The 27277-nt window shown below is 35.3% G+C and overlaps 3 protein-coding genes across 16 annotated transcripts in view; 2 read left to right on the top strand and 1 right to left on the bottom strand.

The window, feature by feature from the left end:
* Window positions 1-13191, top strand: part of KRAS (KRAS proto-oncogene, GTPase) — a 39229-nt gene extending 26038 nt beyond the window's left edge. For 3 of the 4 annotated variants that reach the window (XM_059080128.2, XM_059080127.2, XM_067008906.1), the window contains one exon: window positions 8729-13191. In XM_059080128.2, the coding sequence (XP_058936111.1) occupies window positions 8729-8845 (117 nt within the window). In that variant the 3' untranslated portion in view covers window positions 8846-13191. Of the gene's footprint in view, window positions 1-3921; window positions 4042-8728 lie in introns of those variants that run through there. The other variant, XM_059080129.2, reaches the window with a different exon arrangement.
* A 424-nt stretch (window positions 13192-13615) lies between these two features.
* Window positions 13616-20407, bottom strand: ETFRF1 (electron transfer flavoprotein regulatory factor 1). 4 transcript variants are annotated; one of them, XM_067008907.1, is made up of 6 exons: window positions 20325-20397; window positions 19266-19450; window positions 17199-17345; window positions 17019-17104; window positions 14575-14659; window positions 13616-14496 (listed from the first exon to the last, which is right to left on the bottom strand). In XM_067008907.1, exons 5-6 carry the CDS (start codon window positions 14617-14619, stop codon window positions 14275-14277), a joined length of 267 nt encoding a protein of 88 aa, XP_066865008.1. In that variant the 5' UTR covers window positions 14620-14659; window positions 17019-17104; window positions 17199-17345; window positions 19266-19450; window positions 20325-20397; the 3' UTR covers window positions 13616-14274. The 4 variants fall into 4 exon arrangements, with proteins under 4 accessions (XP_066865008.1, XP_058936113.1, XP_066865009.1 ...); XM_059080130.2 differs by lacking the exons at window positions 17019-17104; window positions 17199-17345; window positions 19266-19450 and having other exon boundaries at window positions 20325-20407; XM_067008908.1 differs by lacking the exons at window positions 17019-17104; window positions 17199-17345; window positions 20325-20397 and having other exon boundaries at window positions 19266-19346.
* Window positions 20408-20451: 44 nt separating this feature from the next.
* DNAI7 (dynein axonemal intermediate chain 7) overlaps window positions 20452-27277 on the top strand; it is a 70511-nt gene continuing 63685 nt past the window's right edge. The window contains exons 1-2 of one of the 8 annotated variants that reach the window (XM_067008903.1): window positions 20452-20588; window positions 24058-24075. Coding sequence is in view for 2 of the 8 variants with exons in the window: in XM_067008904.1 (XP_066865005.1) it covers window positions 20606-20608; window positions 24058-24075 (21 nt within the window). In the remaining 6 variants the exon portion in view is untranslated. Of the gene's footprint in view, window positions 20622-24057; window positions 24076-27277 lie in introns of all 8 variants that reach the window. The other 7 variants (XM_067008905.1, XM_067008904.1, XM_067008901.1 and 4 more) reach the window with 7 other exon arrangements.

The following is a 27277-nucleotide window of genomic DNA, read 5'->3' as shown; positions in this document are numbered from 1 at the left end:
AATTATATTTTTAACTATCATTTTAGTCCACATCTGAAAGGCCAAAGTAGTTTTTATTTTCTGCAAGTATGGTGTATGTGGTCCCTGTGTTTTAGTGTATAAAGGCTGCTACCTAGGTCACATCTATCTGGGCAGTTAGTAATTGACATATTTTTCTGGCCTCTTTGGGCAGTGTATGGCAGTGTTTGCAAAGGCTGTTGAAACCAAAACGTTGATACCGTGGTAATCAGCTGTGTGTTTTCCAGTCTGCTAAAATCAAAAGTGGGGATCATTCAGTAAAGCAGATGACAAAAGCAGAATTCTCTGAGTATCTGCTACTCCTGATTCAGCTTTTTTGCTTTCTGGAGGTCTCAATTTGAGCATAATGTGAAAATTTGTTTTACGAACTTAAAAATGTTGAGTGATTAATTTTCTGGGTTTTGTTGTAAATTTCTAGATACTTAAATTTAGTTGTTAGAAGACCTCCATTAAAGAAAGTTTATCATCGAATTGTTTTAACAAAGCGAACAGAAAAACTTTATGTGCTGTATTTCTCTGTTTAATAATGGTTGGGTTTCTGTACATAAGATCAATAATTTGAACTTTGTTTTTTATGAGTTAAAACTAGACAAAACAAGTACTGAGCACCTGCTGTGCACCAGTGCATAGTACAGCCTCCCAAGTAGTAGTAGTGCTGCATTTCAGTAGTTCCTGAGGTGGGCTGTTGTTTGGCAAGGTTTCTTTCCAATTCAGTGATGCAAAGTTGCTTTTTAGAATACATCTTGTTCCTCCCATTCCTCTCCCCCAAGAAGGGCTAGTATTCTTGCATCTGCCTATAGTTAGGGTATTTGAGGTGTTATTTATTTCCTTGAAAGAGCTTTTGCACATAATAAACTATTCAACTAGAACAAGTACTTGTTTAAAATTAAATCGCTTAGTGAAAGCATTATGGGCACCGGGATACAGAATGATGCTGTTAACAGTTCTTTCTCCTGTATTGAAGTGCTCTATTTCCATAGTCTCACAGTACATTTTCAGATAATGGCTGAGCTCCTGATTTAAAAAATTTTACAAATGTATCTTTAAAAACTTACTTTAAAATTTACATATATCAACACATGCACTGTTGTTCGTACATGCACTTTTGTTTCAGTTGTTCTTAAAGTTTAATAAGTGACATTTGAAAGTGAGTATATGTGGCAACAAGCTGTATGCCCAAGAATAAATCATTGCGTGCAGTTAAGACCTTAGCAACTAGCCACAGTAGGTATTAAACATCTGTTTCGGCTGTACTTAATCTTTTAAAATTACCTACAAATTTTGGAATAAGAAACCAGTGTTCTGTGCCAGTGGTTTAAGGTATATACAAGGATCAATAATGTTCTCTTCATGTCCGTATGACTTTAAAGCATATTATCAAGAAATAAGTAATTAAGTCTGAGAAAATATGGTAAATAACTGATTCTTTAAAATCTAATTTAAATTTCCTATTAGTAAAAATGAGAAATGAAAAAAGTCACTCTGGAATAACTATCTTTCAGTGTTGTTAATTATCTTAGCCTCCGAGGTCCTGATACTGAATTCTTGGTGGTGGGTAGTAATCTCTTCTTTTTAATTACTGGCTTCCAATTCTCTCTCTGCATTGCTGGAAACAAAAATCATATATTCTGATATTGGTGATGGGGATGTGCACACTTAAAAAGTAGACACATTCAAACTAATTTTAGAAATAAGTTACAATCAAAATTTGCTTCTGCTAAATTAGTAGAGGACAAAACCCTGTTTTTTCCTCCATCATAGTATATTTCAGTACTTCTACATTGACCGTATAACTTTTTTTTAAACAGGAATAAGTTTTTATTCTTAAAAAATATGAGCTTTACCTGGTTTGTTTTATATATATATACATGTTTTAAATTTTTTTGCATTGATTTTCAAATTGAAAGAGAATCATTTGTGAAAATATCTTAAATGCCAGCTCATGCTTTATATTTTACATGCTTTACTAGAGTTGTTTTAGTGCCTTAAATTATTTATCTAATTTAATAATGAGAATTTCTAATATGTAATTTTTAAGGACTTATGAGTAAAAACAAACCATCTCCTAAGAATTACTGAAATATAAAATATTAAAAATTTTATATATGGGTACAAAGTGGCTATCTCATTTAAAGTACCAACATATTTAATGATTTTTTTAAAAAGGTTGGAATTTTTATTTTGTAGTTGGTTTAGCTAGCTAGTCAATTAAATTGATTTCATTAAAAATATAAGATATTCAGATTTTCTTTGGCTATGATGATTTTTGTATTAGTTGAGTATAAATACATCACAAGTTGGTATAAGTAACTTGAGACGTACATTTTAATATGTAATCAACATATTATTTAAATCCCTACTGCTTAACTGAAACTTAATTTTTTATGAATTTTAAAGTTTTACTTTAAATTACTGAGTTCCACTGAAGCAGTTCTTAACATATTCTTGAGATTTACAAAAATTAATATACCCTCAAGAATTGACGTGCCCTTTTTTTTTCTTAACTATTATAAGCAATGGATGTGTACATGCTAAAATTAAGCCTTAGCTGTTGGTTTACTTAAGTTAATACTTAAATGGCTGATTCTCTGTGCCTGATTGAATTTAAAACTACATATCATACTTTTGATACCTATTAACTTTTTAGGAACTGAGTCCATTTTGTCACATTTGGTTTGTAGAAAGACTGATGTTAACAATCCCAGAGTTAAAATATGCCAATTCCCATAGTGACTAATTAATTCATTCTTAAGATTGAAAGAACAGAATAAGCTTAAAATTAAAGGTGCGGTAAAATACACTGCTAACATTTTTTAAACACATCTGCCTTTTAGAAGAATGGAACACACATACCGTATCTTTTAAGTTTATTTGTACCACATACACATTAATGTTTATGTGCATTTCTCTTTTAGATGTAAGTTCCTACTTTGGTGGTTATGTTTTTCTGCACAAGCAGTACAGTTATCTAAACTTTTTGTCCTCTTGGCTACTGCCTAATTTCCTAGACTGGAAAAGACATTAAAAACTTCATTGATCTCTATATGGCCATATGATTGTGTTTGTTGTCACAGCTTTCTTACCATAGCCTTAAGCAGGAGAAGCCCCCTTTGCCCCTTTAGAGTATGTAAACTAGAGTAGAAGATACGAAGCCAGTATAGTTGGATATTGTTCTAAAAATTATTTTTAAGACATGTAATAAGGATACAAAATGCATCGCTACTATTTTATGTTTTTTAAACAATTAAAAATATTTTCATTTTATGGTAAACAGCCCTCATTTAGCATTTTTATTTAAATAGTATAGTTCTCCATTCACAGAAGTCCCAGTCTCAGTTCCAGTTTGGGTCCTAGAAATTGACTGAACAGTTGTAATTGAAGATAGAACCCAAGATTCCAGTCGCTTGACGCAACTATATTTTGAGGTGTTTTTTGTGTGTGTTTAAACAAAGTTTAAATGTCCCTTCTGTACCATTTTTCTCCTCACTCCCCACTCAGAGCTGGGGTATAGAAATCACTTGTTTTCCCTAAGTCGAAGAAATAATTTAAATCTAACTTCAGTTTAGGCTTTGATTAATTCCATGACTAGCAAACTAAAATGACTACATTATTAATACACAGCTAATAATAATACATGTACAGGTTTTTCATAATCTCTCCTAACTCCTAATTTAAATTTTAAAAAAATTCTGATCCCATTACAAAACAAAACTGACTTCAAAGAACAAACCAGGATTTCAGCCCATATTTTAAAACTGAATCCATTTTATTCAAACAATCTGATGTTTAAAAAAAAAATTCTCAAGTAAAGCTCATAATTCCAAATTTCTTGCACATGGCTGTCCCAGTAAATTACTATTACCAATGAAACAGACTTTAAAGAAGTTGTGTTTTACAATGCAGAGAGTGGAGGATGCTTTTTATACATTGGTGAGAGAGATCCGACAGTACAGATTGAAAAAAATCAGCAAAGAAGAAAAGACTCCTGGCTGTGTGAAAATTAAAAAATGCATTGTAATGTAATCTGGTAAGTTCAGCATACTAATTTCAGCAGAAAGCAGATGTCTTTCACAGGTAACAAAGTAGCAACCGCTTTAGAACTACCTAGGTGTGGAATTCTAATTTGAAGTATTAAAAAAGAAACGTAGTTTGTTTCCACAATTAATACATTTATTTATTTATATTTCTCATTTTTTAAATTACATTTATTTTTCATCTAATGGGTATTAATTATAATTGAGATGGTTTTGATGCCTATAGACTACTCTGCATTTGTCATAGAGTCTAGAGAGAAAAAATATGAGGAACTATATAAAGGAGGAGTAAGTTGAATGGCCCAGAAGGTGGGAAAGGGCCACTCTTACAGTGCGTGTTTTCTTTTGGACATTCCACAAGCAAATACTTGTTCTGTCTGTGCTCTCTTAACTTAGTGGCATCAACCTCACTTTTTTACCCAGATGAGAAACCTGGAGTGTTGGGATGACTCCTAAATCCCTCTTTTTCACACCCATATGGAGGCAACCACAAATTCCTATTATGGTACATTCTAACTTTTATCACATCATTAGTTCAGGCCCCTATCATTTCTTGCTGGGACTATTGTAACCTCTTACTTGGTTTACCTGTTGCTGCCTTCATTCACAGCTCAGAGAGAGAGATACTTAAAAGAAATGTCATTTTCTTATCTTTAAATCTAGTTACTGACTTCCTGTTACCTACAGAATAAAATCTCAAGTTTCTTAGCATATATATGGCTCTTAACACCTTCCTTCCCCTCTAGCCTTTGTCTTTATCTCTTAAAAACTCCTTGTCTGAAATTTTTTTGTCTTTATGTAAATCAACACCATGTTATTTCTTACCTTCCCCTGCGTCTTGGCTGTTGCTCTTGTTTGGAATGCCAGTGTTCTTATCCCCTAGTCTTACTAGTTAACACACTTTCATGACATCTCATCTCTTGTTCTCTCAGAATCTTTCTTTAAAAACCATTAGACTGGGCATAATGCACTTCTTGTGTATTCCCAGTTTACTGCTCTTAACTGTTACACCCTTAACCATGTTAAATTGAAATAACCGCTTCTGTGTTTGTCCTGTATGGTGAGAATCTTAGAGAGCCAGAATCATATTTTTAATCTTTGCATGTCCATGACCTAACGAGGTTCCTGGCACACAGGAGCTGCCCAGTTGGATTGACTGAGTGGAATTTCTCAACTTCCTTTCTAAACCAACCAATATTACATTTGGTCTTGTTTAGAAAATATTTCACTCAATAGGTGTCAGAAAGTTCATGCCAGAGCTTAAGATTTTGATGCATATTATTTGTAACATATAATGTTCTGTGAGAACATGAAATAAAATTGTAGGATATCATTTATTGTGCTGATTAAACTAAAAGGTTGGTATTTTTTACTATATGAGTTGAAGGTACGTATCTGCCCAAAATATAAAATATACTTCTGAATAGTAGACTAAGTTCCAAAGGATATTATGTGGTATACTAATGAACTAAACAGAAGAAACAAAGCAAAATTAATGATTGGCATTAGTTTTTATTGAGATTTATAAACTCTTAATATTTTTTGAGTATCATTGTATATACAGCAGTATTTAATTTAGAAGTTGTGATAAAACTTTACATTGCAATGCAATTTGAAAAGTAAAACTTCTAAAATAACAGTAGCCATGACCAGAGTTAAGTGATAGTTTTCTTTTCTCCCATTGTCTTACTATTAGATGATTTTTACAGTAGAACTATTTAGAATAAAATAAGTTTTATGCTTTAATTTTTATTTAAAACAAAGGTGAAAGCATATACTTTTTAAAATTTCATATGGTGCAAACTATATTTCAGTGGCTTGTAGTCTGTGAAATTGTTGGGCATGATGAATTAAATCCTTATTTTTTCAGTGATCATGAATAGCATTTATATAAGAAAAAAGTGTACTTGGTAATATATAAAATTTTAAATATTTTTACAAAATTAATTTGACAATGATAAATATATGCAAATTAGTTTTTCTTAGTCCTAAAATGATGGGTTTAAACAAAATAATTACTAGTACCGTATTTTGTCTTTTAAATGTGTATATAAGAATGTAAAAAGGGTATTCACTGCCCTGTTTTGATCAATTTTAACATTTTACTAATCATTGAAATTATTCATAAGATTTATATAGAAAGGAGAGTTCAGTGCAGTATGAACTAAAAGTATTTGTCAGAATCTTAGAAGAAGTTAATGTTATCAAATTCTGCCTTCATTGTCTCCTAAATACTTACATATTGTTTTCACCTTAGGATGTGTCTTCTCTATATCCATCTCATGGTTTTTCATTTTATCTGCTTCAGCATTTTTGTATCATTGACGTTTTTCTTCATTATAAAAACAGTGGAAATGGAGTAGACTACATAAGGATGTGTGATCAAAGGGAATTTGTGAAGGGTAGGGGAGTTGGAGTAGATCCTCTTAAGATTCCATCCCATTCTAAGAGTTTATGGTTAGAAATTAGTCAAGGTTGGTATTAGTTATAATAAAATAATTATTCTTTATTATATCATTGGAAGTTTTTGCTCTTTATGAGTTTAGAAGGTTAGCATGAAGGTTTATATATATATTAAGCCTTGACTGTATTGCTGATAAACGGTCTTATCACTTTTTCTCTCTCCTTTGGGTGAAACAGAAGTGTATGTTACATCAGTAATGATATCAGAAAGTGGGGAACATCAGTGAGTGCAGTTTGGGGGCTTTACTGGGGACTTTTATTCACTAGTATTCAAATCAGTAATGCTGGTTTTTAATCCCACTACTGTTGTTTAAATGTGAGCAAGCCTCTCATTCCCACTCTGTGTTTAAGTCTTTAAAAATAATGGTAATACTTTTCTAAACTTGAGATCTGTTGTGAAAATTAGTTGAATGTAACTTGAATGAAAATGCCAGAATTAATTTAGTTATTATTTTGAAATAGTAATTGTAGAAGATCTTAGTAATGCATAAAGGAGAAATCTTATCGCTGTTAAATTTTCAATTATTTTCAAGATAATATAACTTAATGTGTTAATATTCAGCAGAGGTGGTTAAAATGAGTAAAGAGCCAGTTTTCATTGTTCTTAAAGTGGCTTGATTTATACTTTATTTGTTGTGTATTTGTTCCTAAGACTCCCTCTAGTGTCTAGGTTTGAAAACATCATTAGGTTAACAGGCTTTTGTTGACAGTTACTAATCAGTTAAACAGATATTAAAATACATAGAGGATCATATTTTTTCTTTTAATTCTTTATTTTGCTTTTTAATAGGGGTAGGGCAAGAATTGACTTATGTATAGATCTTGTATAATTCAAGATTGCAGGGTTAAAATCTACTGTCCTGGGCTTCCCTGGTGGCGCAGTGGTTGAGAGTCTGCCTGCCGATGCAGGAGACACGGGTTCGTGCCCTGGTCCGGGAGGATCCCACATGCCGCGGAGCGACTAAGCCCGTGAGCCATGGCCGCTGGGCCTGAGCGTCCGGAGCCTGTGCTCCGCAACGGGAGAGGCCACAACAGTGAGAGGCCGGCATACCGCAAAAAAAAAAAAAAAAAAAAAAAAAATCTACTGTCCTGCTACCAGTTTCAAAGTGCCATTTTTCATGTTCTGTATGAATGATTAGGTTGAAAATATTCTGACTTGAAATCACTTTCAACCATTACTGATTTGGATACCTTGCTTTTGATCACAGCTAGATGTTGGCCAAAATGATCAAATGGAAATTTCTCTGAAGATACACAGCATTTGACTTTATATGTCAAATATTAATATATGACTTTATATTATTTTGAATACTTAATATACTAAACAGAAACTAAAAAAATAATTAATTAAAAAAAATCTCTAAATCAGCAGATTCTACCACCATTTAAATGATTTAGCTCATTTCTCCACAAATAGAGGCATTACATTTTTCAAAGTATTGTGTCTTGTGTTGTGGTCACTTTCTTTACTTGTTTTTAAATTTTTTTTTTTTGACCGCGCTGCGCAGCCTGTGGGATCTTAGTTCCCCTACCAGGGATTGAACCCGTGTCCCCTGCAGTGGAAGCGCAGTCTTAACCACTGGACCGCCAGGGAAGGGAAGTCCCCTGTTGTGGTCACTTTAAATTTCCTTCTCATATCATAAGTATATGAACTGAAACTAATGCCCTTAGAAAACTGAAAGTATAATCTAATACTGTATACTTCATGGTAGTTCTTTAAATCTAATGGATTTAAATAAGTATTGAACCAGAGCTGAAATGCAGTGAATATTTATGAAATTAGTATATACTTGCATGGCTTGTATCAAATATCTAGAAACTCAGGGATAATTAAGTATAAATACTTATTCACACATATACACAAATACGTTTGGATTTTGGTGACTGAGGTGTGCCAATATGGAAAAATTAGTAGCAAATTAAGTTCTGGGAGAAAGTCATGTGTTAATAACTAAGCATACGTAAGATTCTGTGCCACTGATTTTCATTGCCTTTTGTGAAAATCAGTGTTCCTATAATGTTAACAAAATATCCTTGAAGACATTTAAGAATCCTAAAAGTCTGATATATATTCAGTTGTCTAAAGAGAAATGTTAACGTATACTTATTCCTTCTCAATATTAATGTTTCCATTAGTAATGATATATCTTTTCTGTTATCTTTATACCTCAAACCAACATATATATTCACGTTTTAATACTTATGTGTTTCAGGGTGTTGACGATGCCTTCTATACATTAGTTCGAGAAATTCGAAAACATAAAGAAAAGATGAGCAAAGAAGGTAAAAAGAAGAAAAAGAAGTCAAAGACAAAGTGTATAATTATGTAAATACAATTTGTACTTTTTTCTTAAGGCATACTTAAGTAAAAGTGGTAATTTTTGTACATTACACTAAATTATTAGCATTTGTTTTAGCATTACCTAATTGTCTTTCTGCTCCATCCATACTGTTAGCTTTTATCTTGAATGCTTATTTTAAAATGACAGTGGAAACTTTTTTCCTCTAAGTGCCAGTATTCCCTGAGTTTTGGTTTTTGAACTAGCAATGCCTGTGAAAAAGAAACTGAACACCTGAGATTTCTGTCCTGGGGTTTTTGGTGCATGCAGTTGATTACTTCCTATTTTTCTTACCAATTGTGAACTTTAGTGTGAAACAAATTAATGAGCCTTTCAGATCATCCCTATTCTGTGTTTTATCAATCACATACATGGATTAATTACTAATTATAACTTCAGTTGAGATTTCACGATTGGTTTTACTGAAGCATTGAGGGAACACAAATTTATGAGCTTCCTGTTGATTCATCTTGTAGGTTTCATGTCCTGTAGTTTCAGTTACCCTTAATGAATGTAAAGTTACACTGTTCACAAAGGTTTTCTCCTTTCCACTGCTATTTGTCAACGGTCACGTTCCCCAAAATATTATATTTTTTCTATAAAAGGAAAAAATGGAAAAAAATACAAGGCAATGGAAAATATTAAAAGGCCATTTACTTTCCACATTAGATGAATTCCTATAATACTCTGAATAGCTCTTTCTGTTAAGGCAAACGCAGTATGTAATGAGGATTATAACCATTTGGGGGCTATATTTACATGCTACTAAATTTTTGTAATAGTTGAAAAAAATTTAACATGTATTGAATATACAAAAATTCTCATAGGAATTAAATATAGTCTCCCCGTGTCAGATTGCTCTTTCTTAGCATAAATCTTTTCTTGAGCTTCAGTCTTTGAAATTCTACTGGTAATGATGTTAAAAATTTTGGGGGCCAGTTAGCTTAGTAGGCGTTACAGAGACCAAGGTGGCAAGGCCAGGCCTTGTGGGAGCTTTGAGCTTCACTGAGAGTTCACAGTATGGACTGCATCCCTGTGGTCTTCCAATGTTGTCATGCCTTGGTTGGTCAAAAGTGGGGACTAGGAGAGAGTTTGGATAGCTCAGCAGGGTACATTCTCACTATGTGGTAGTCCTACTCAGGAACGTCACTATTGTCAAAACGAAACAAAACTTTAAAAAAAGCATTATTTTTAAATGAGGTTTTAGGGTGGGGTGGCAAGATTTTAATTTTTTTTAAACAACAAAATGAAAAAGTTTCAAAATCTTGAGTATTGGCTAGTTCTCTTAACACTGGCTAAAGTAACACTTTACAAGTCTGGTCCATAATTAAGAGTATCTAAATGCTTATAAAATAGATAAATTAATGTTAACAAAATGATTCTTTCAATGCATTTAAAATGTTAACTTATTTTAAAATATTTGAACTGAGATGGTGTGTTGAGGTGAAAATATCACTGGACAAGGAGGAAGGTGACTTAGATTCTAGTTATGTGTCTTTCATAACTCCAATTTTAGGCAAATCACTTACTATCCATTTCTTCATGTTAAAAGAAGTCATCTCAAAGGCTGTATCTAGCATTATAACTATGTGATTTACATTCAGTTTACACAAGGATATACCTATTTGTCAGTCTCAGCACAATCTGTAACTTTTTACCTGTGTTATCATCTTCAGTGCCAGTCTTAGGCAAAATTGTGCAAGAGGTGAAGTTTATTTCTGAATATCCATTCTCCGCTTTCAGGACTTCCCCCATATTAGTGTCATCTTGCCTGCCTACCCTTCTACATGCCCCATGACTTGATGTTTTTTCTTTTAATACTTCTAATTCCCCTAACCTCAAGATTTATTGCTGCTTTGGATAGCTCAATGAAGGCTTCCCATCAAGTCACATCAAAATGCCCTACATCTTACTTCCTCAGGCTCAACGTAATCGGACAGACACTATAATGGGATTTGACCTAAGAGTTAATTTTCAGGTGGTGGCTGTAGCAATTTAATCTCGATCCTTTGAACATCATCTCTTTGCTGCCTGGTCCATCAGGGACAAAGTAGGAATTTCCATACCTGCTCTGAGGAGTCAGAACCCTATCCAGTGGAATGAGAATTTAACAAAGGTAGTGCTGAAAGAATTCCTTATCTAATCTACGGGGACTAACCCTGCTAATGATACATTCCATTGTTCTAAAAACTAAAATTTTGCAATGAAAGATACTTTAAAATTTATTCATAAATTTTATCCTTTAGCAGAATTCATTTATTCAACAAATATTTGAGTGCCTTCTAGATGCCAGGCACTACACATGGCACTGGGGATATTAAGAGTATCCTCAAACAAGGGACATAATATCCCTGTCCTTAGGTAGTGCTTATATTCTAGAGCAGTCTATATTTTTGTGAGGCATCTGGCACATGACCCATTAATGCATATTGTAGTTTTGCAAAGAAGTGATTTGGTCTCTAAGCTTAGTTTCTTCCAGTTCTGAAGTAATTGTTTTGCTCTGATTCCAATGTAACTGTTTAATCAAGCTACTTTTTAAAATTAAATCAGTTTACTTCATTGTTTTAAAGGAGTAAATTTGAATATTGTTTTTTATTTGGCATAATTATGTGATTCTATTGGGACATTTATAGTACCAATTAAGTTGTATGTCAGATAATGTAAAAATTCCCTTGTGTGTAGTATGGTCTCTTTGTATAAGTAATTAAAATAGACTTTAAAAATTAAACATTGAATTCTAATATAATTATGTTTATCTGGGTAAAAATAAACAGATGCCAGACCTAATTCACAGAAAAGGAAACTTCTATGTAAAAATCAGTATGATTTCTGAGATGCTATACTAAACTACAGGTTTATGGAACATTATCTAGGTAGGGTGTTTACACTTACATAGTACCTCCTCTTGTTTCCACACAAGAGAAAGAAATGGCCATACTTCAGGAATTGCAGTGTATAACTGAGGGGATTTTTAGGACTCTTGAATTTTTGATGTACCTGGGCAATTTTTTATGGCAGTGGTAATTATCCTTTATTATGTGAATTTTGAATGGTTTAATAAAATGTTTGTTTTTGTAGAGATTTTAAAAGGGGAGAGATAATCCTAGAAATAACAAATGTTATCTAATTATTATAGCCTTAAAGATAAAAATCCTTGTTGAAGTTGAAAAAAAATTGCTAAATTACAGTTTTAGACATTAACATGTTTATGGAAGAATGTAGCAGAAGTATGTAGTAAAATTTGAGTGAATATCTCCAATTAGGAATTCTAGGCTCTATTTTAACTGAGTCACACTGCATAGGAATTAGAACCTAACTTTTATAGGTTATCAAAATCTTAGCCACCATTGCACAATTTTGTCCTAAAATATGTAGAAACTTAGTGAGGCATGTTAAGTTGCAGTTTGCACAAGTTCATCTCATTTGTATTCCAGTGATTTTTTTTTCTTCTATCCATTTTTTTCTAAACAATGTATACACATTTAGGTTTTTTTTGTAGGCAGTAGGAACTGCCATTTCCATTTGTCAAAAAGTAATAATTTCTTGATGATTATGTATTAGATTTTTAACAACCCATTAGTTATTTTAAAGCTGAATTTATATTTAACAACTTTGATGTTGATATTGGGTAGCATGAAATCTGCATTGAGAATTTGAACAGCATAAATTGAACAGCTGTAAATTCCTTCAGAAAATGAAATTTCTTTCTTTCTAAAGATATATTCATGTCAGTTCTTTAAAAAGAGTTGTAACTAGTAATACTTGTTTTAGTTTAATAGTTTTAAAGTGCCTGTTTGGGATGATAATAGGCAATTTTTAGATGAATTTAGGAAAAACAAAGTTATTACCTACAGAAGTGTCAATTACAGAAGGTCCCCTTCCCTATAGAGAGCTAAATGGGTTATGTAATGTTTTATCCAAAAATTTCCAGTTCCACTGTCTTGTGTTTTCATGTTGAAAATACTTTTGCATTTTTCCTTTGAGTGCCAATTTCTTACTAGTACTATTTCTTAATGTAACATGTTTACCTGGAATGTATTTTAACTATTTTTGTATAGTGTAAACTGAAACATGCACATTTTGTACATTGTGCTTTTTTTTTGTGGGACATATGCAGTGTGATCCAGTTGTTTTCCATCGTTTGGTTGCGCTGACCTAGGAATGTTGGTCATATCAAACATTAAATTTAAAAATGACCACTCTTTTAATTAAAATTAACTTTTAAATGTTTATAGGAGTATGTGCTGTGAAGTGATCTGAAATTTGTAATATTTTTGTCATGAACTGTACTGCTCCTAATTATTGTAATGTAATAAAAATAGTTATGGTGACTATCATAGTATGTACTCTTTTTTAAAAATTTTATTTATTTATTTTTTGGCCATGCCACACAGCTTGTGGATCTTAGTTTCCCGACCAGGGATCAAACCTAGGCCCACAGCAGTGAAAGTGCCAAGTCCTAACCAGTGGACCGCCAGGGAGTTCCCAGTAGTGTGTACTTCTTGATGGAAATTTGAAACATTAGCCCCATAATTGATATGGGGTAGTTTATAAGCCACAGACGCTATAGTATATTAGTAAATCTTTTTTTGCAGCTTGTAAGTTGGATATATTCTTTATTTATGAAAGGTGCTGTGAACATTATGTAAAGGTTTAAGTGTTTGCTTGAAACCACATTAGGTTTAGGTCCTGTGCCACGTTAACTCGTTTAGAAGTGGATGCAAAACAAATCTGCCTTTATGACAGAAGAATAGAATAACATTATTTATTACTTTTTATTGAAGAAGGTAATTGATACACAATGGGTGATTTGTTTTAAGGCCCAAAGGCAGCCAGTGGCAAAAATTAATAATGGAAATAATTAGATAGGTATATATATGTGATGCCAGTTGCTGACAGGCTGTTTCAAGTTCAGAAGTAATCTTACTCTATACTTATTATTTCTACTAACTGCACTTAATCATTCTTTTGCAGTGAACCTTGACTCTGTGCTGTTAATGTACCAAATGGGGTCAAAAATAAGTAACTCCTTCAAAAGTTAAGGGGGATAAATTTGCAAGAAATTATTTTGCTTACTTAAATGTGTATTAAATGGCATTCTTTTTTCAGTAAAATGCAGAGATGGGCTAAGAATTGGCAAAAATTTATTAAAAATTACGTACATTATATTTTCATTCAAAATTGGGTGCATCAATTTTTAATTGGTAGTTGGCAGCATATAGTTAAATTGCTATTTTAGTATAAAAATTGAGCATAAAGTTTGCTGATAAAGCTCTCAGTTTGAACAGAAGTGGAAACCTATTTTAGTTCAGTAAGGTATTTTTTAACAAAATGTATTATCTTGACATTTTAGAATTATTTTTGTAGTAGCTGGTATACATAAACAGCTGGCACTGATTTTCAAATTATAGTAACAGTGATCAGTTAGTTTTGTTGGTATCTGAGTAATAGCGTTGTTTCATAGCTCTATATTTCTTAAGGAAGTATAATGCTTCTAGTTCTTTCATTACAAATTGGCCCTGTTCAATAAGTTCTTTGATCTTCTCTGGGTCCTTCACATCTTTGTTTTTAAGGAACACACTCTTCAGACGCCTTTTAAAATAGTCTGCTCCTTTTGGATAGTCTCGTCCAAGATACAGCAGCTTAAAAAAGAAACATTTTATATTTCTAAACAATCTATGTCATATAACATTTATAAAATTGGCAACATAATTACTTACATTTTTATAAAGATTCAGTACTTCTCCTCTTAAAGAACTGGCCATTTGCACATATGGAAAATATTCACTTTTATATTTAATGTACCTAAAGAAAAAGAAAAATTTTTTTAAATAACTGCATTGTCTTAAGAAAGAAAAAGGATTTTACACATTGGTAAACTGGTACCCTTTTTTTTCATTCAATAAATATTTATTAAGCACTTTTATGTTCCAGGCACTGAGATGTAGCTATGAATGTGTCAGATAAGATACCTGCTCTCACAGAACTAACATCTCCAGAGGGGTATACTGCAAATATCATGAATTGTGATAAGTTCCATGAAGGAGACAGGACAACTAGAGAAAATGGATTGTCAAAGCTGGATATGTAGGTGTACCTCCTTGTATACCAGAGTGGAATGAATTAGAACTAGATTTGAATCCCAGCTGCATAGTGTTGTACAGGTTACTTATCCTTTCTGGGCCTCAGTTTTCTTGTTAGAAGAATTACCTTTACCCTGCTTTCAAGGCAAGGCTAAAACAGGAAACTGGGAAGAGGCCTGATCAAATCAAGAGTGCCCTCCTAAGAAAGGTTAAAGAGGCAAAACTGGGTGTGAGGGTCGAGCAGGTTCACAACTAACAAGAGATGGGCAGTAAGATCGGTGAAGAGGCCAAGTGAACAACCCATAAGGGGCTATACGAGGAGCCGGCGACATCCAGTGGGACAGATCAGCTTCTCTACGTGTACTTGGTTCGTACTGCTAGGGAGCGGCGGCTCCATAAAGGCACCTTGATAGCCTCACCAGAAAATAATTCCCAATACTTGTGACGGCTGTGGTGGCTCAGTCTTAAAATGCTAACATCATAAGCGTTCAGCTCATGATAGGCCCCAAATATTAACGTCATTTAAAGCCACCTTTAAAGTTCCGTGATGCCCATTTTCCTATTGACCTAAAAAGGCTCTTATACTTTTTTATGTCCCTCATTAATGTAATTTTTATTTTGAAATAATTTCATTCCATCTTAGAGAAAAGTTGCAGCTTAGTACTACTAAGAACATTTTTTTTCCTGAACTATTTGAGAGTAAGTTGCTAACCTGGTATCAAATCAGCCTGAACACTTTGCAGTGCCGTCCGGCAGAAACACAGTGCAGCCCACCCATGTAATTTTATGTTTTTTGGCAGCCCATATTAAAAAATAAAGCAGGTGAAATTACTCTTATATTGTTTATATCCAAAATATTATTTCAATGTGTCATGCCAGAAGCGCTTATAGGTACCAATGGCTTCATTGCTACCATACTGGACAGCACAGCTTTAGAATGTATTTCATACGAACAAGGATGTTTTCCTGCAGCACAATACAACCATCAGAATCAGGAAATTAACAAACACATTACTACCATCGAATCCACAACCCCAAGTTTTGGCAGTTGTCCCAAAGATGCCCTTTATAGCAAAAGTATCCAGTCCATGAATACACACTGCACTTAATTTTCAAGTCTCTAGCCTTCAATCTGAAAAAATTCCTTTGAATTTCCTTGTTTTTCATGAACCTGACATTTGTGAAGAACACAGGCCATTTATTTTGTAGAAATGTGTCTCATTTTGATGTTAAGTCATGGCTAGATTCAGCTTAGGTAGTTTGGGCAAAAATATTAGACATGATGCTTTGTTCATTTCACTGCATTCTATTAGGTGGACACAATTCCCATTTGTTCCATTATGGTTGATGTTAATTTTGATCACTTGATAGAGGTGGTGTTTGTCAAGACTCTCAGTTACTTTTTTCCCTTTGAAATTAGTATTTTGTGGGAGGTACTTTGAGACATAAGTACATGTAGTCCAGAAAAACATTTCCTCTTGCAAAAACATTAAAAATAACTTTATTGGGAGGGGGGATAGGCTTGGGGCATACCACTCAAATCATATACAACTGTAAATGGAGCACTAATAAAACAACAGAAATTGGTGCCTGGAGAGCTAATTTGGGACAGATTGCTCTCAGCATAGCTGGAGGATACCACAGAGATGTTTAAAATGCTAAAAATAATATTCTGTGAATGCGAGTGGGAGGCTGGAGAGCAGGATGGTATCAAAAGAGGCAGGAGGAAATCCTTGGGGATAACGGATATGTTTATCCTGCTTGGGGTGAGGTGTAGGCATGTGTCAAGTTTATCAAATTGTATTTATGCTTAATAATTGTACCTTAGTGTATGTCAATTATACCTTAGTAAAACTGTTTAAAAAATAGTGTAGATATATATGCTAGCAAAATGCTAAGAGTAGGGCTGGGAGATACTCAGGTACATGTGGAAGGAGAGAGTTACCTAAACCACAAGGCTGCCAAGTCAGGATAGATGATTCAACGGTAACCAGGTCAACAATTGCAAAAAAAACAGGGTATACCTCTCTGAGGAGGGAGCCCTGGGGGTGAGCACTTTTAAAATTTTTTTACAAACATACTTGCAAGGCTCCTGCTGCCAGTACAGCAACTAAGTGAAGACATTTTCTTGCTGAAGTTTATAAATCTGCTTCTCTGGCTCCTCTTTCTTAGGGAAAAAAAATCACATAGGAGCCAACATTATTTCCATGTTAATACTTGTATACGTCTCCTGTTTACTAATAATTTATGAGTTAGCTCACATTACAAGCATACAATGTAGCAGAGCAATTTTTTCGAGTTCATTAATACTAGCTTTCTTGTTTTCCTCCAAATTGCTATTTTTCTGCTTTTGTCTGTTATCACTTCTGAGCTTTCCTCCAGAAAAGGTAGTCCTTTTCAATCTGCTCCTACAAATGAAAGGACAAAAAAACTTTTTAGAAGATCTGCATACATGGTTGCAGCTTAGGGACTTTGGGCTTTACTTAGGGTGATCTGAGTGGGCCTTTTATCGGGGAACCTCTGAGGTTAGTATCTTAGACGGTTCTCCTCGACTGGTCAGATTCTCCAGAGAAAAGTCTTCCAATCTTCTGAGCATTTGCTAATGTAACATTAAGAAGTAGAAGAGGAACCAGGGCCTTGCATTCAGCATTATGTATACCCAAGCTCACCTAATCTGCTTCCAGTATGGTTTTGGTGTACTTAGTATGCCTGAGGACACCCCACTCCAGAGACTAGTATTATTTTGTCCAGAAATAAACCTCCAGTCTTCGGTGGGAGTGAGGGGTGCAGACACTTAGGGGTGGTTTTCAAATAGCTTTCACTTAATCCTCTCTGATTTACTTCATTCTTCATTTCCAATTACAGTGGTCCTGTTCCAGTGCCTTTTGAGCATTATGCAGTATAAACTGGGCTTTTCTAGTGTGCTAGGTCACATTCATCTGTTTTGCAGCTTCTAAAGTTTTACTGTTGTCATCTCCTCTTCTATTTTTCTTTTATTTTTAAATTGGTTTACTGAAGATTTAGTGGTTTTGGAAGGGAGTGAAATTAGATGAGTGTATTTAACCGGGTACATCAACACCAAATTTCATTTTTAAAACTTTTTTTTTTTTTTTTTTTTTTTGCTGAGAGCCATTTTTCGTGTGTTTTAATCTTACTGAAGAATGATAACTCTTAAGAACCTTGTGCTTTTAAAATAACTGTAAATTAAATCTACATTAGATGTAATTTAAAACTGCAAATTATAAGCTGTTTAATTCCTGGCAAAGAGCATAACTCTATTTAATTCACAATTTGTAATATGTAAAACTTTTTAGAAATGTGGCTTAAATCATCCCCTTTAGCTGTTGTCCTTTTTATAAATTACACATAATAAAGGACCTGCCCAGCAAAAAAGTAGCTGCTGTGATTAAGGTAAGCTTGTCCCATTCTTTGATATGCTACTTTATGAGTTAAGGAAGTTTTTTATTATTGCATGCTGACCTTCAGACATTTCAGTTTATTTTAGCTTTTGGGAGAAATAGGTTTCCTTGGGTTCAGAATTGGTGAACAATTTAAATGCAGCAGGGACCTGGGGCTGCTCCTTAACCCTGCATGAAGTCATGGAGGTTACTGTTCTTTGTAGAGAGCCAAACGAGTTAGGGACTGAGAGAAGTCCCCCATCATCCTGAAAATCTGGATGGGGATGGGCATACAGTCCACACTGATAGCTCTTTCCCAATGACTTGTGGGCTAACTACCTCCAGGTCTGGGTTAAGTGAGAACTGTCATTTAACTAGGGGTTATGGTGTCTAGAGCTGTTATTAGTCACTGTTCTCCATGAAGTTCTGACTTGACTCAAACAGATGAAGCACATTTCCCCAAAGTAGTTAAGCCTAAAAAGCTTCACACAAAAATTTATCCCAATACACTTGCAGCACCAAAGGATACATAATCCAAGAAGCAGGTGGCAAGAGAGCTTGCCCCCAAAAGCTGGTATACTGCTTGGTCTAGGCCTACCTAGAAGCCAGATTATAAACGTGAGTTGAGTTGAAAGGAGATGGCTGTGTATGTTCATATGGGGGAGGTACTACACCTGTTTGAAGGTAACAAAGAACAGGAAATGGGCCTTCTTATGCAGCTGGTAAGAGAAGTAGTAGAGAAGAACTAAACAAGCTCACTGGTATAATCTCATAGCACAGTGGCCCCCTAGAACACACTCCAGCCTGTTTTAACACATCCATAGCAAATCCTCCCTAGGAGGGAAGTTGGTGGAATGAGAACTTGAGGAAGTCTCTCCTCTAGAAGCCACCATTTTAAAGTTATTTGTGATTACCATCACACCTCCTTACCCGCATCAGAGTTGACTGAGCTTTTGTATCATAAATATTAGTAGCTTGGTTGAAAAACTAAAACAAAAGCTTAGTTCCACACCACACAGCTTCAGAACTCTATATGAAGTCGACGTTAAGACGTTTTAATCTTGCTACCAGGGATGTGGAGGCGAGATGTCATAGCTATGACACAGTCTGGATTTCTGTGGGGAGAATAACACTTAAACCCACAAAGACCAGCTCAGTCAGTAATACTTATTTACTAATAATACCTTTAGTCAATGAAAGTGCAAGGGACAGCGCATTATAAAATGAGAATTCAGAGATGAGGAATGGTGGCAATAACTTGAAAGCATTTCATGTCTTGTCAGGCTAAAACAGGGTTTAGATGTAAAATCAGAGAATTCAGACAGGCTTTGGAAGCACCTTAATTTCTCAATCTCTTAATTTCTTCTAGTTTTCCTGTTGGTCTAAATTGCCAGAGTTTCATGCGGTGAGACTGACATTCGAAGGGTTGTACTGCTACCGGTTGAATCTGTGACCTTGACCCTGGGCACATAATTTAGCGAGTCTTGCTGGGTCTCAGAGACCGCCACCTGTAAGGTATACTTTACCCAGGAACTGCTTCAAACCATTTCCAGTTCTTGTTTAGAGCGCCTCTAAGGAAAAACGGTATATACCTTGCGTGCCCAGGAAGTAAACAGAACCAGGTGCAGGGAGAAGAACCCGAAGGTTATTAATTTCGAAATAACCCTCTGGGAGCCAATTTATGTACCTCTTTTTCTAAACTGCCAATCGAGCCCCGCCCCACGCTAGTCTAAGCGGTGGCGGCCCAGGCAGCCGACCCGGTGTCAGTCACTCGACCCAGTCGCGTAGCCGGCGGCCCCCTTCCTTCTCGAAACCGCACAGAAAGATTCGTCCCAGCTACTCCAGGGAAATAGGGAGAGGGACTGTCAACGTCGGAAGACGCGCAGAAACCCTTTCCCACACCCGCTGGTCCTCCCCCAGGGCATACTTCCCCGCCTCCAGCCCTCAGGATTCAGAAAACAGAATAAAACGCTCGGGCCCGGCACTCACGCACTTTCCGGCACGCGGCAGCCGTAAACGCCTCCTCACGGTCCAACTCCTGCGGCAGTCGACCGAGGGTGGGCGGCGGAAGTGGGTGGGGCAACCTGGCGGAAGGGGCGAGGCGCCGCCCGGAAGAACCCCAGTGCGACTGCGCGGACCGAGACGCGCGGACTTCCGCTCCCGCCTTGACGCCAGTGAGCGGGGCTTGTCGTCCTGACAACCCGGGAGCGTTTGTCCTCACAACCCTGCGCTCCGACTTGGCCGAATACGGAGGTAGTGTCTGTTTCAGCATGGTGAGCAGAGAAAGTGGGGGAGCCGGGTGCAGGGGCGACTCAGCGAGTCGGTTTAGGAAAGAGGCCATACCCTTGGATGGGAGGGTGGGGGAAGGACCTTCCCCAAATCTGTGGCCTTCTGTCCAGGCTCCGGCGTACAGGTGGGAGTAAAAACCAGTTTCTGCAAACGGGTAATGATCAGTGCGGTCAGATGATATCATAAAATCTCGACTTCTTGCTAAATTTAAATATCGGTCTCAATTTAGTAACTTCCAATAGTGATAGGCATTCCCATGAAATTGCTTTTTTATTGCACCTTGGCGGAAATGTGTTTTTTTGCTTCGTCATCAATTAATTAAAAGCTTTTTCAATTTACTCTGCTTTGACAAGTTATTTTGTGTGGTCTTTTGTGGAAATTTGAATTGTTTCGTAATTCAGGGTATGCAACCTTCCCTGTGTTTATTAAGTATGATAAAGCTTCTTGTTTTGTTTTTCTGCACTCCTCAGCTGTCATGTCTTCTCCAAGAATACAGGCCAACATGTAGCTATAAGATGTTCTCATTTACCATTTTCTTTTTTTTTTTTTTTTTTTTTTTTTTGCGGTACGGGGGTCTCTCACTGTTGTAGCCTCTCCCGTTGCGGAGCACAGGCTCCGAACGCGCAGGCTCAGCGGCCATGGCTCACGGGCCTAGCCGCTCCGCGGCATGTGGGATGTTCCCGGACCAGGGCTCGAACCCGTGTCCCCTGCATTGGCAGGCGGACTCTCAACCACTGCGCCACCAGGGGAAGCCCTCATTTCCCATTTTCTTAAACGTAATTTCCATCTTCTATGATTAAAACCAGAGGAAGTGGAAAATGTAATTAGTTAATTATTTAATTCGTTGATTAAGGGAAAATATGGAGCATGTTCTTTTTTAAAAATTTTATTTTTTATTTATTTATTTTTGGCTGCATTGGGTCTTCATTGCTGCGCACAGGCTTTCTCTAGTTGCGGCAAGCGGGGGCTACTCTTCGTTTGGTGCGCGGGCTTCTCATTGCCGTGGCTTCTCGTTGTGGAGCCCGGGCTCTAGGCGCGCAGGCTTAAGTAGTTGTGGCTCATGGGCTCTAGAGCGCAGGCTCAGTAGTTGTGGCATAGGGGCTTAGCTGCTCCGCAGCATGTGGGATCTTCCCAGACCAGGGCTTGAACCCATGTGCCCTGCATTGGCAGGCAGATTCTTAACCACTGCGCCACCAGGGAAGACCTGGAGCATGTTCTTTGTGCTTGGCACTAGGCTGAAGCCAAGGACACAAAGGTGAAAATTACCATCTCTCCCTGGTATGGAAGACACACAGCAAATTAAGTACAGTGCAGTTTTATAACTGTAATAATTGAAGTGACTACAATGGAATATCGTAAAAGTTGGAAATGTTGAAATTGGGGCAGGAGAGGGGATGGGAACAGGAAGGGAAGAGCAGTGCTTTTCAAGCTGTGTTTTAAAGTATGATTATGAATTTACCAGAAGTGATGAGAAGAAATAGGGCATGGAGAGCATTCATGTCAGGGAGAATAGAAAGTAAATGGATTTTAAGTGGACTGAAAACTGCTGATAACTTAAGGGAACAATAAGCACCTATTTATTATCTTTCAGTCAGTACATAAGTTTCTTGTTCTTAGATGCCTCTAGGAATCTTTCTCAAAATGTGGTTTCTGGAAAATTTGCCTCTAATAAACCTGGAATACCAGTTAAAATGCAAATTCCAGGAACAGACTGGACTCCAGATCTACATTATTAGTTTCCTAAGGCTGCCAAGTAACAACATACCACAAGCTAACTGGCTTAAACAATAGAGACTTATGGTTTCACAGTTCTAGAGGCTGGAAGTCCAAGTTCAAGGTGTTGTCAGAGTTATGCTCCTCCTGCAGGTGCCAGCTTCTGGTACTTCTTGGCTTGTGGCAGCATTACCTCATTCTTCACTGGCGTTCTCCCTATGTGTGTGTCTGTGTCCAAATTTCCCCTTTTTTAACAAGGACGCCAGTCATGTTGGATCAGAGATCCACCCTATTCCAGTATGACCTCATCTTAATTTAACTACATCAGCAAGGACCCTCTTTCCAAATAAGGTAAAGTTCAGGGGTACTGGGAGATAGGACTTTAATGTATGAATTTTGAGGGGCCACAATTCAACCAATAACATGAACTGAATTACAATGGGGAGAGAGAAGTACGCTTTTAGCCCAAAAATATGCATTTTAACAAGCATCCTAGGTGATTCTTATGCCCTCGTAACTTTGAGAACTTCTCTACTACGTGATGCTCTTATGATTTGCAGGATGGGTGAGGATATGTACGTAAACTCAACCTGCATCACATTAAAAGCACTGGTGAGAGATGACAATTCCCCCACCTTTAAAATGTGGCTACTTGGGAACAGGGCCAATGCTGTTTACCTATTCTGCTGTATAGTAGTTATTTCAAGATGGAAGCATGTTAACTATTAATTGATAGCAAATATGATAAAAAATAAAACACATTTGTAAAAGTTATGAGAGCCAAGTCTCCATTATTATCTATTATTCATTCATCTCCAGCATCTCAGAGTGCTTTGTGTGTAAATCATTAATAAATACCTGCTGAACAAATTAGTGAAATATATGCACTTTTCAAGAAGATATAAGCTACTGCTTTGTGTCAGTTTTAACATTTATATTTTATACAGTGATAACCTTATGGCTTGAACCACTAACTTCTCCTGTACAAGTTGTCAAATGTGGAAAGTGTATGATCTTATAGTCACATGGTCCCCTACAAATTCCAGAAATCTAATGAACACATGGGCCAAATCAGGACATTACAAGTACTGTTACTAAAAACTACTTGTAAATATTGATTGAAATACTGTACATTCCAAAATCCAAAAAAGCATAGATCTGCTTTAGGACATATTGCTGAATAGAATCATTTTGTCATAGTTCTGCCTGTTTTAAATTACTGGTTCTCCTTCTATAAAATCAGCAGTCTAACTTTACAGAAAGATTGTTTCTTTATAATATGAGATCATTCCCACACTTTCAAGCTTGACATTAGTACCAATACTAATGTCAGTGATTTCTTCTTCTTTAGAACCCTTTAAACTAGTGCCTTCTTGACTGGTGCTCTGTTTCATGATAGGGCATTTCGTTAAACATGGATCATTGATCGTCGTAAGAAAGATTGTAAAATCTACTTACAAAAGATGCTTCAGTGGGTGAACTATCTTAGTCTTTCCTAGACTTGCTTGTAGTTTTGTCTGAATTCTTTTCTAAAAAAAACTTTTTTATTTTGAGATGATTTTAGATTTACAGAAAACTTACATAGAGGGTACAGAGAGTTCCCTTATACTCTTTACCCAGCTTCTCCTAATTTTAATATGCTAGGTAATCAGGATACTTTTGTTTAAATGTCTGAATTATTTTTTAAATTTATCAATTCTTTTGTTTTTCCCACTTTTAGGGTCCCAAAGCAAAAAAGGTAGGTGGAAATTATTTCTCAAAATAGTTTTAAAGCACTGACATTGTACAAACAATTTTTAAACGTTTTCCAGTAGTTTTATTATAGTTTATAGAGTTTACTAAGCTTAGTTTTTAGACATTTAAATGCTATTTAAATCATGGAATAATCCCTTACAATAACAGGACGTATTTCAAATTTGACATAAAAAGATAGTTCTAATTTCACAGAGAGTTTTTTAAATACCTTTTAATTTTTACTTGTGTCTAGATTTGAGGGTTTTTTATTACTTGCTCTCTAGAAAATTTTGGATTAGGAACACTTTTCTTCATTTCAGATAAACACATAAAAATTTAGTTCTAAAACCTTATGTGACTTAAAAGCGAACCCTAGGATAATATGTCTTTAAATTCTGAGCATGTATTATAACCTCAATGAAATTGAGCTTAAAAATCAAAGAAATAAATTATAAACAGGAAGATACAATATGCTGGGAATTTAAAAAAAATTCTCAAGTGGGTGTAGAAGTAATATAATGGAAGTAAAAAGATAATTTTTACTCAGTAATAAGAAAAATACTTCAAAATTTGTTAATGTGTCTACAGAAGTACTTAGAGGGAGATATGTAGCCCTAAATACTTTAGAAGATGAAAAATTAATGAAACTAAGCATCATTTTCAAGAAGTAAGAAAAAGAAACTCAAAGTAAGGAGGAGGAGGGAAATAATAAAGACAAATATAAAAATTAATAAAATAGATAACATACAATAGAGAGGATTTATAACCTCATATCTTTCAAGTCTTCACTCAAATGTTACCTTCTCCATGAGGCCCACCCTAAACACTGTATTTAAAATTGTAATTCATCCCTTCCCCAATGACCCCGGCAATCTGGAGTCCCCTTGATTTCTCCCATAGCACTTTTCATCTTCTAAAATATTTTATAAATTATTTTACAATTTTGTTTATTGTACCACAGAGATATATTATATAGCTCAGGGAATATAGCCAATATTTTATAATAACTATAAATGGAATATAATCATTAAAAATTGTGAATCAGGGCTTCCCTGGTGGCGCAGTGGTTGAGAGTCCGCCTGCTGATGCAGGGGACGCGGGTTTGTGCCCCAGTCTGGGAGGATCCCACGTGCTGCGGAGCGGCTGGGCCCATGAGCCACGGCCGCTGGGCCTGCGCGTCCGGAGCCTGTGCTCCCCAATGGGAGAGGCCACAGCAGTGAGAGGCCCGCATACCACAAAAAAAAAAAAAAAAAAATTGTGAATCACTATGTTGTATACCTGAAACTTAATACTGTAAATCAACTAGTCCTCAATTTTAAACATTATTTTTAAATTTTTTGTTTATTGTTTTTGTCTTTCTCTTCCCATTTGAATATAAGTTCATTAAGACAAGGATTTCTGTTTACTGATATATCTCAAATACCTATCATATATTAGACTCTCAATATTTCTTAAAATAGTTGAATGAATAAATAGGCCACAATTTATTTCTCTGAAAATACTGATAAAATTGACAATTTTCTGGTAAATTTTATCAAAAAGAACAAATGGCATAAATGATCAATACAGGCATTCCTTATTTTATCGTGCTTTGCTTTATTGCACTTCACAGATATGGCATTTTTTACAAATTGAAGGTTTGTGTTGAGCAAGTCTATCTGTGCCATTTTTCCAATAGCATTTGCTCACTTTGTGTCTCTGTGTCGCATTTTGGTAACTTGCAATATTTCAAACCCTATGACTTGCTAAAGTCTCAGATGATATCTAGCATTTTTTAGCAATAAAGTATTTTTAAAATAAGGTGTGTATATTCTTTTAGACACAGTGCTATTGCACACTTAATAGACTACAGTATAGTGTAAACATAACTTTTATATGTACTGGGAAACCAAAAAATTTATGACTTGCAATATTCTACCACTTTACTGTGGTGGTCTGGAATCAAACCCACAGTATCTCCAAGGTATGCCTGTATTAGGAATGAAAAGAGAGACATGACTTTAACAATAAATGACATAATTTGAACAGCTTTATATGCCAATAAATTAGAAAATTTAGATGAATTAGACAAATAGAAAAAAAAAACTCACACTGTTTCATGAAGAAGTAGAAAACCTGAATAGTCCTATAATCATTTAAGAAATTGTATCAGTGGTTAAAATTTTTCCCAGAAAGAAAATTCTAGGTCTGTAAGTCTTTGTTAGCTAGTTCTTCATTCAAAGATAATTTCACTTTTATAGAAATCCTTCTAGAGCATGAAAAAAGAGGAAGCATTCCTAATTAAGTTTGAGTTACCTGGGTAGCCTGAGAATAGCATGAGAAAGGAAAATTGAAGCCCATTCATGAACATAAATACAAAATGGCTAAACAAAATGTTCGCAAGCTCACTTGGAAGTATATAGAATAATAATAAATCATGACCCAATTCAGCTTATTCCAGGGAGGTAGAATTGGTTTAATGTAAGAAATTAAATGAATACAATTAGATGGAGTTAAAAATTCAATTATTATGCCTTACCATTTAATAGCTTAAAGGGCACCTCTTTAGCCTGAAAGAATTATCTATATTTTAAATAAACAAAAAGCTGCCAGAGAAGGAAAATACTGAAATTAACAAGTATTGACTAGAATAATGATTATGAGAGTATAAATTGGAATAATTACTTTAGAAAACTCAACTTCAACAACATTGAAAATGCACATACCCACCAGTTTTACTTCTAGGTATACATTGTAGAGAAATTCTTTTATGGACACCAGGATACATACACTCAAAGGTTTATAGCAGCATTATTCATGACAGTAAACTAGAAACCATCCAATGTCAATCAGTAGAAGAATGGATAAATAAATTAATGAGTTACTATTCAGCAGTGAAAATATACAGCTACTGCTATATCTCCCCTTGGGTGAATCTTACAAACCATAATTTGTATCTAAAGAAGTAAATCACACAAAAGGATAACTATTGTATTATCCTACTTATAGGAAATATCTAGAGTAGTCAAACTCAAAGAAAAAAGTAGGATGGTGATTGATAGGGGCTGGGTTGGGGGCAGAAGGGGAGTTAATGTGCAATGGATACAGAGTTTCAGTTTGGGATGATGAAAAAGTTCTGGAGATGGGTGGAGGTTATGGTTGTACAACAGTTTGAATGTACTTAATGCCACTGACCTGCACACTAAAAAGCAGTTAAAATGGTAAAT

This window comes from Kogia breviceps, chromosome 12 (genome assembly GCF_026419965.1).
Source record: "Kogia breviceps isolate mKogBre1 chromosome 12, mKogBre1 haplotype 1, whole genome shotgun sequence".
NCBI lineage: Eukaryota > Metazoa > Chordata > Mammalia > Artiodactyla > Physeteridae > Kogia > Kogia breviceps.
The sequence above is the reverse complement of the archived record's forward strand: the minus strand, read 5'-3'. Positions and strand labels throughout refer to the sequence as shown.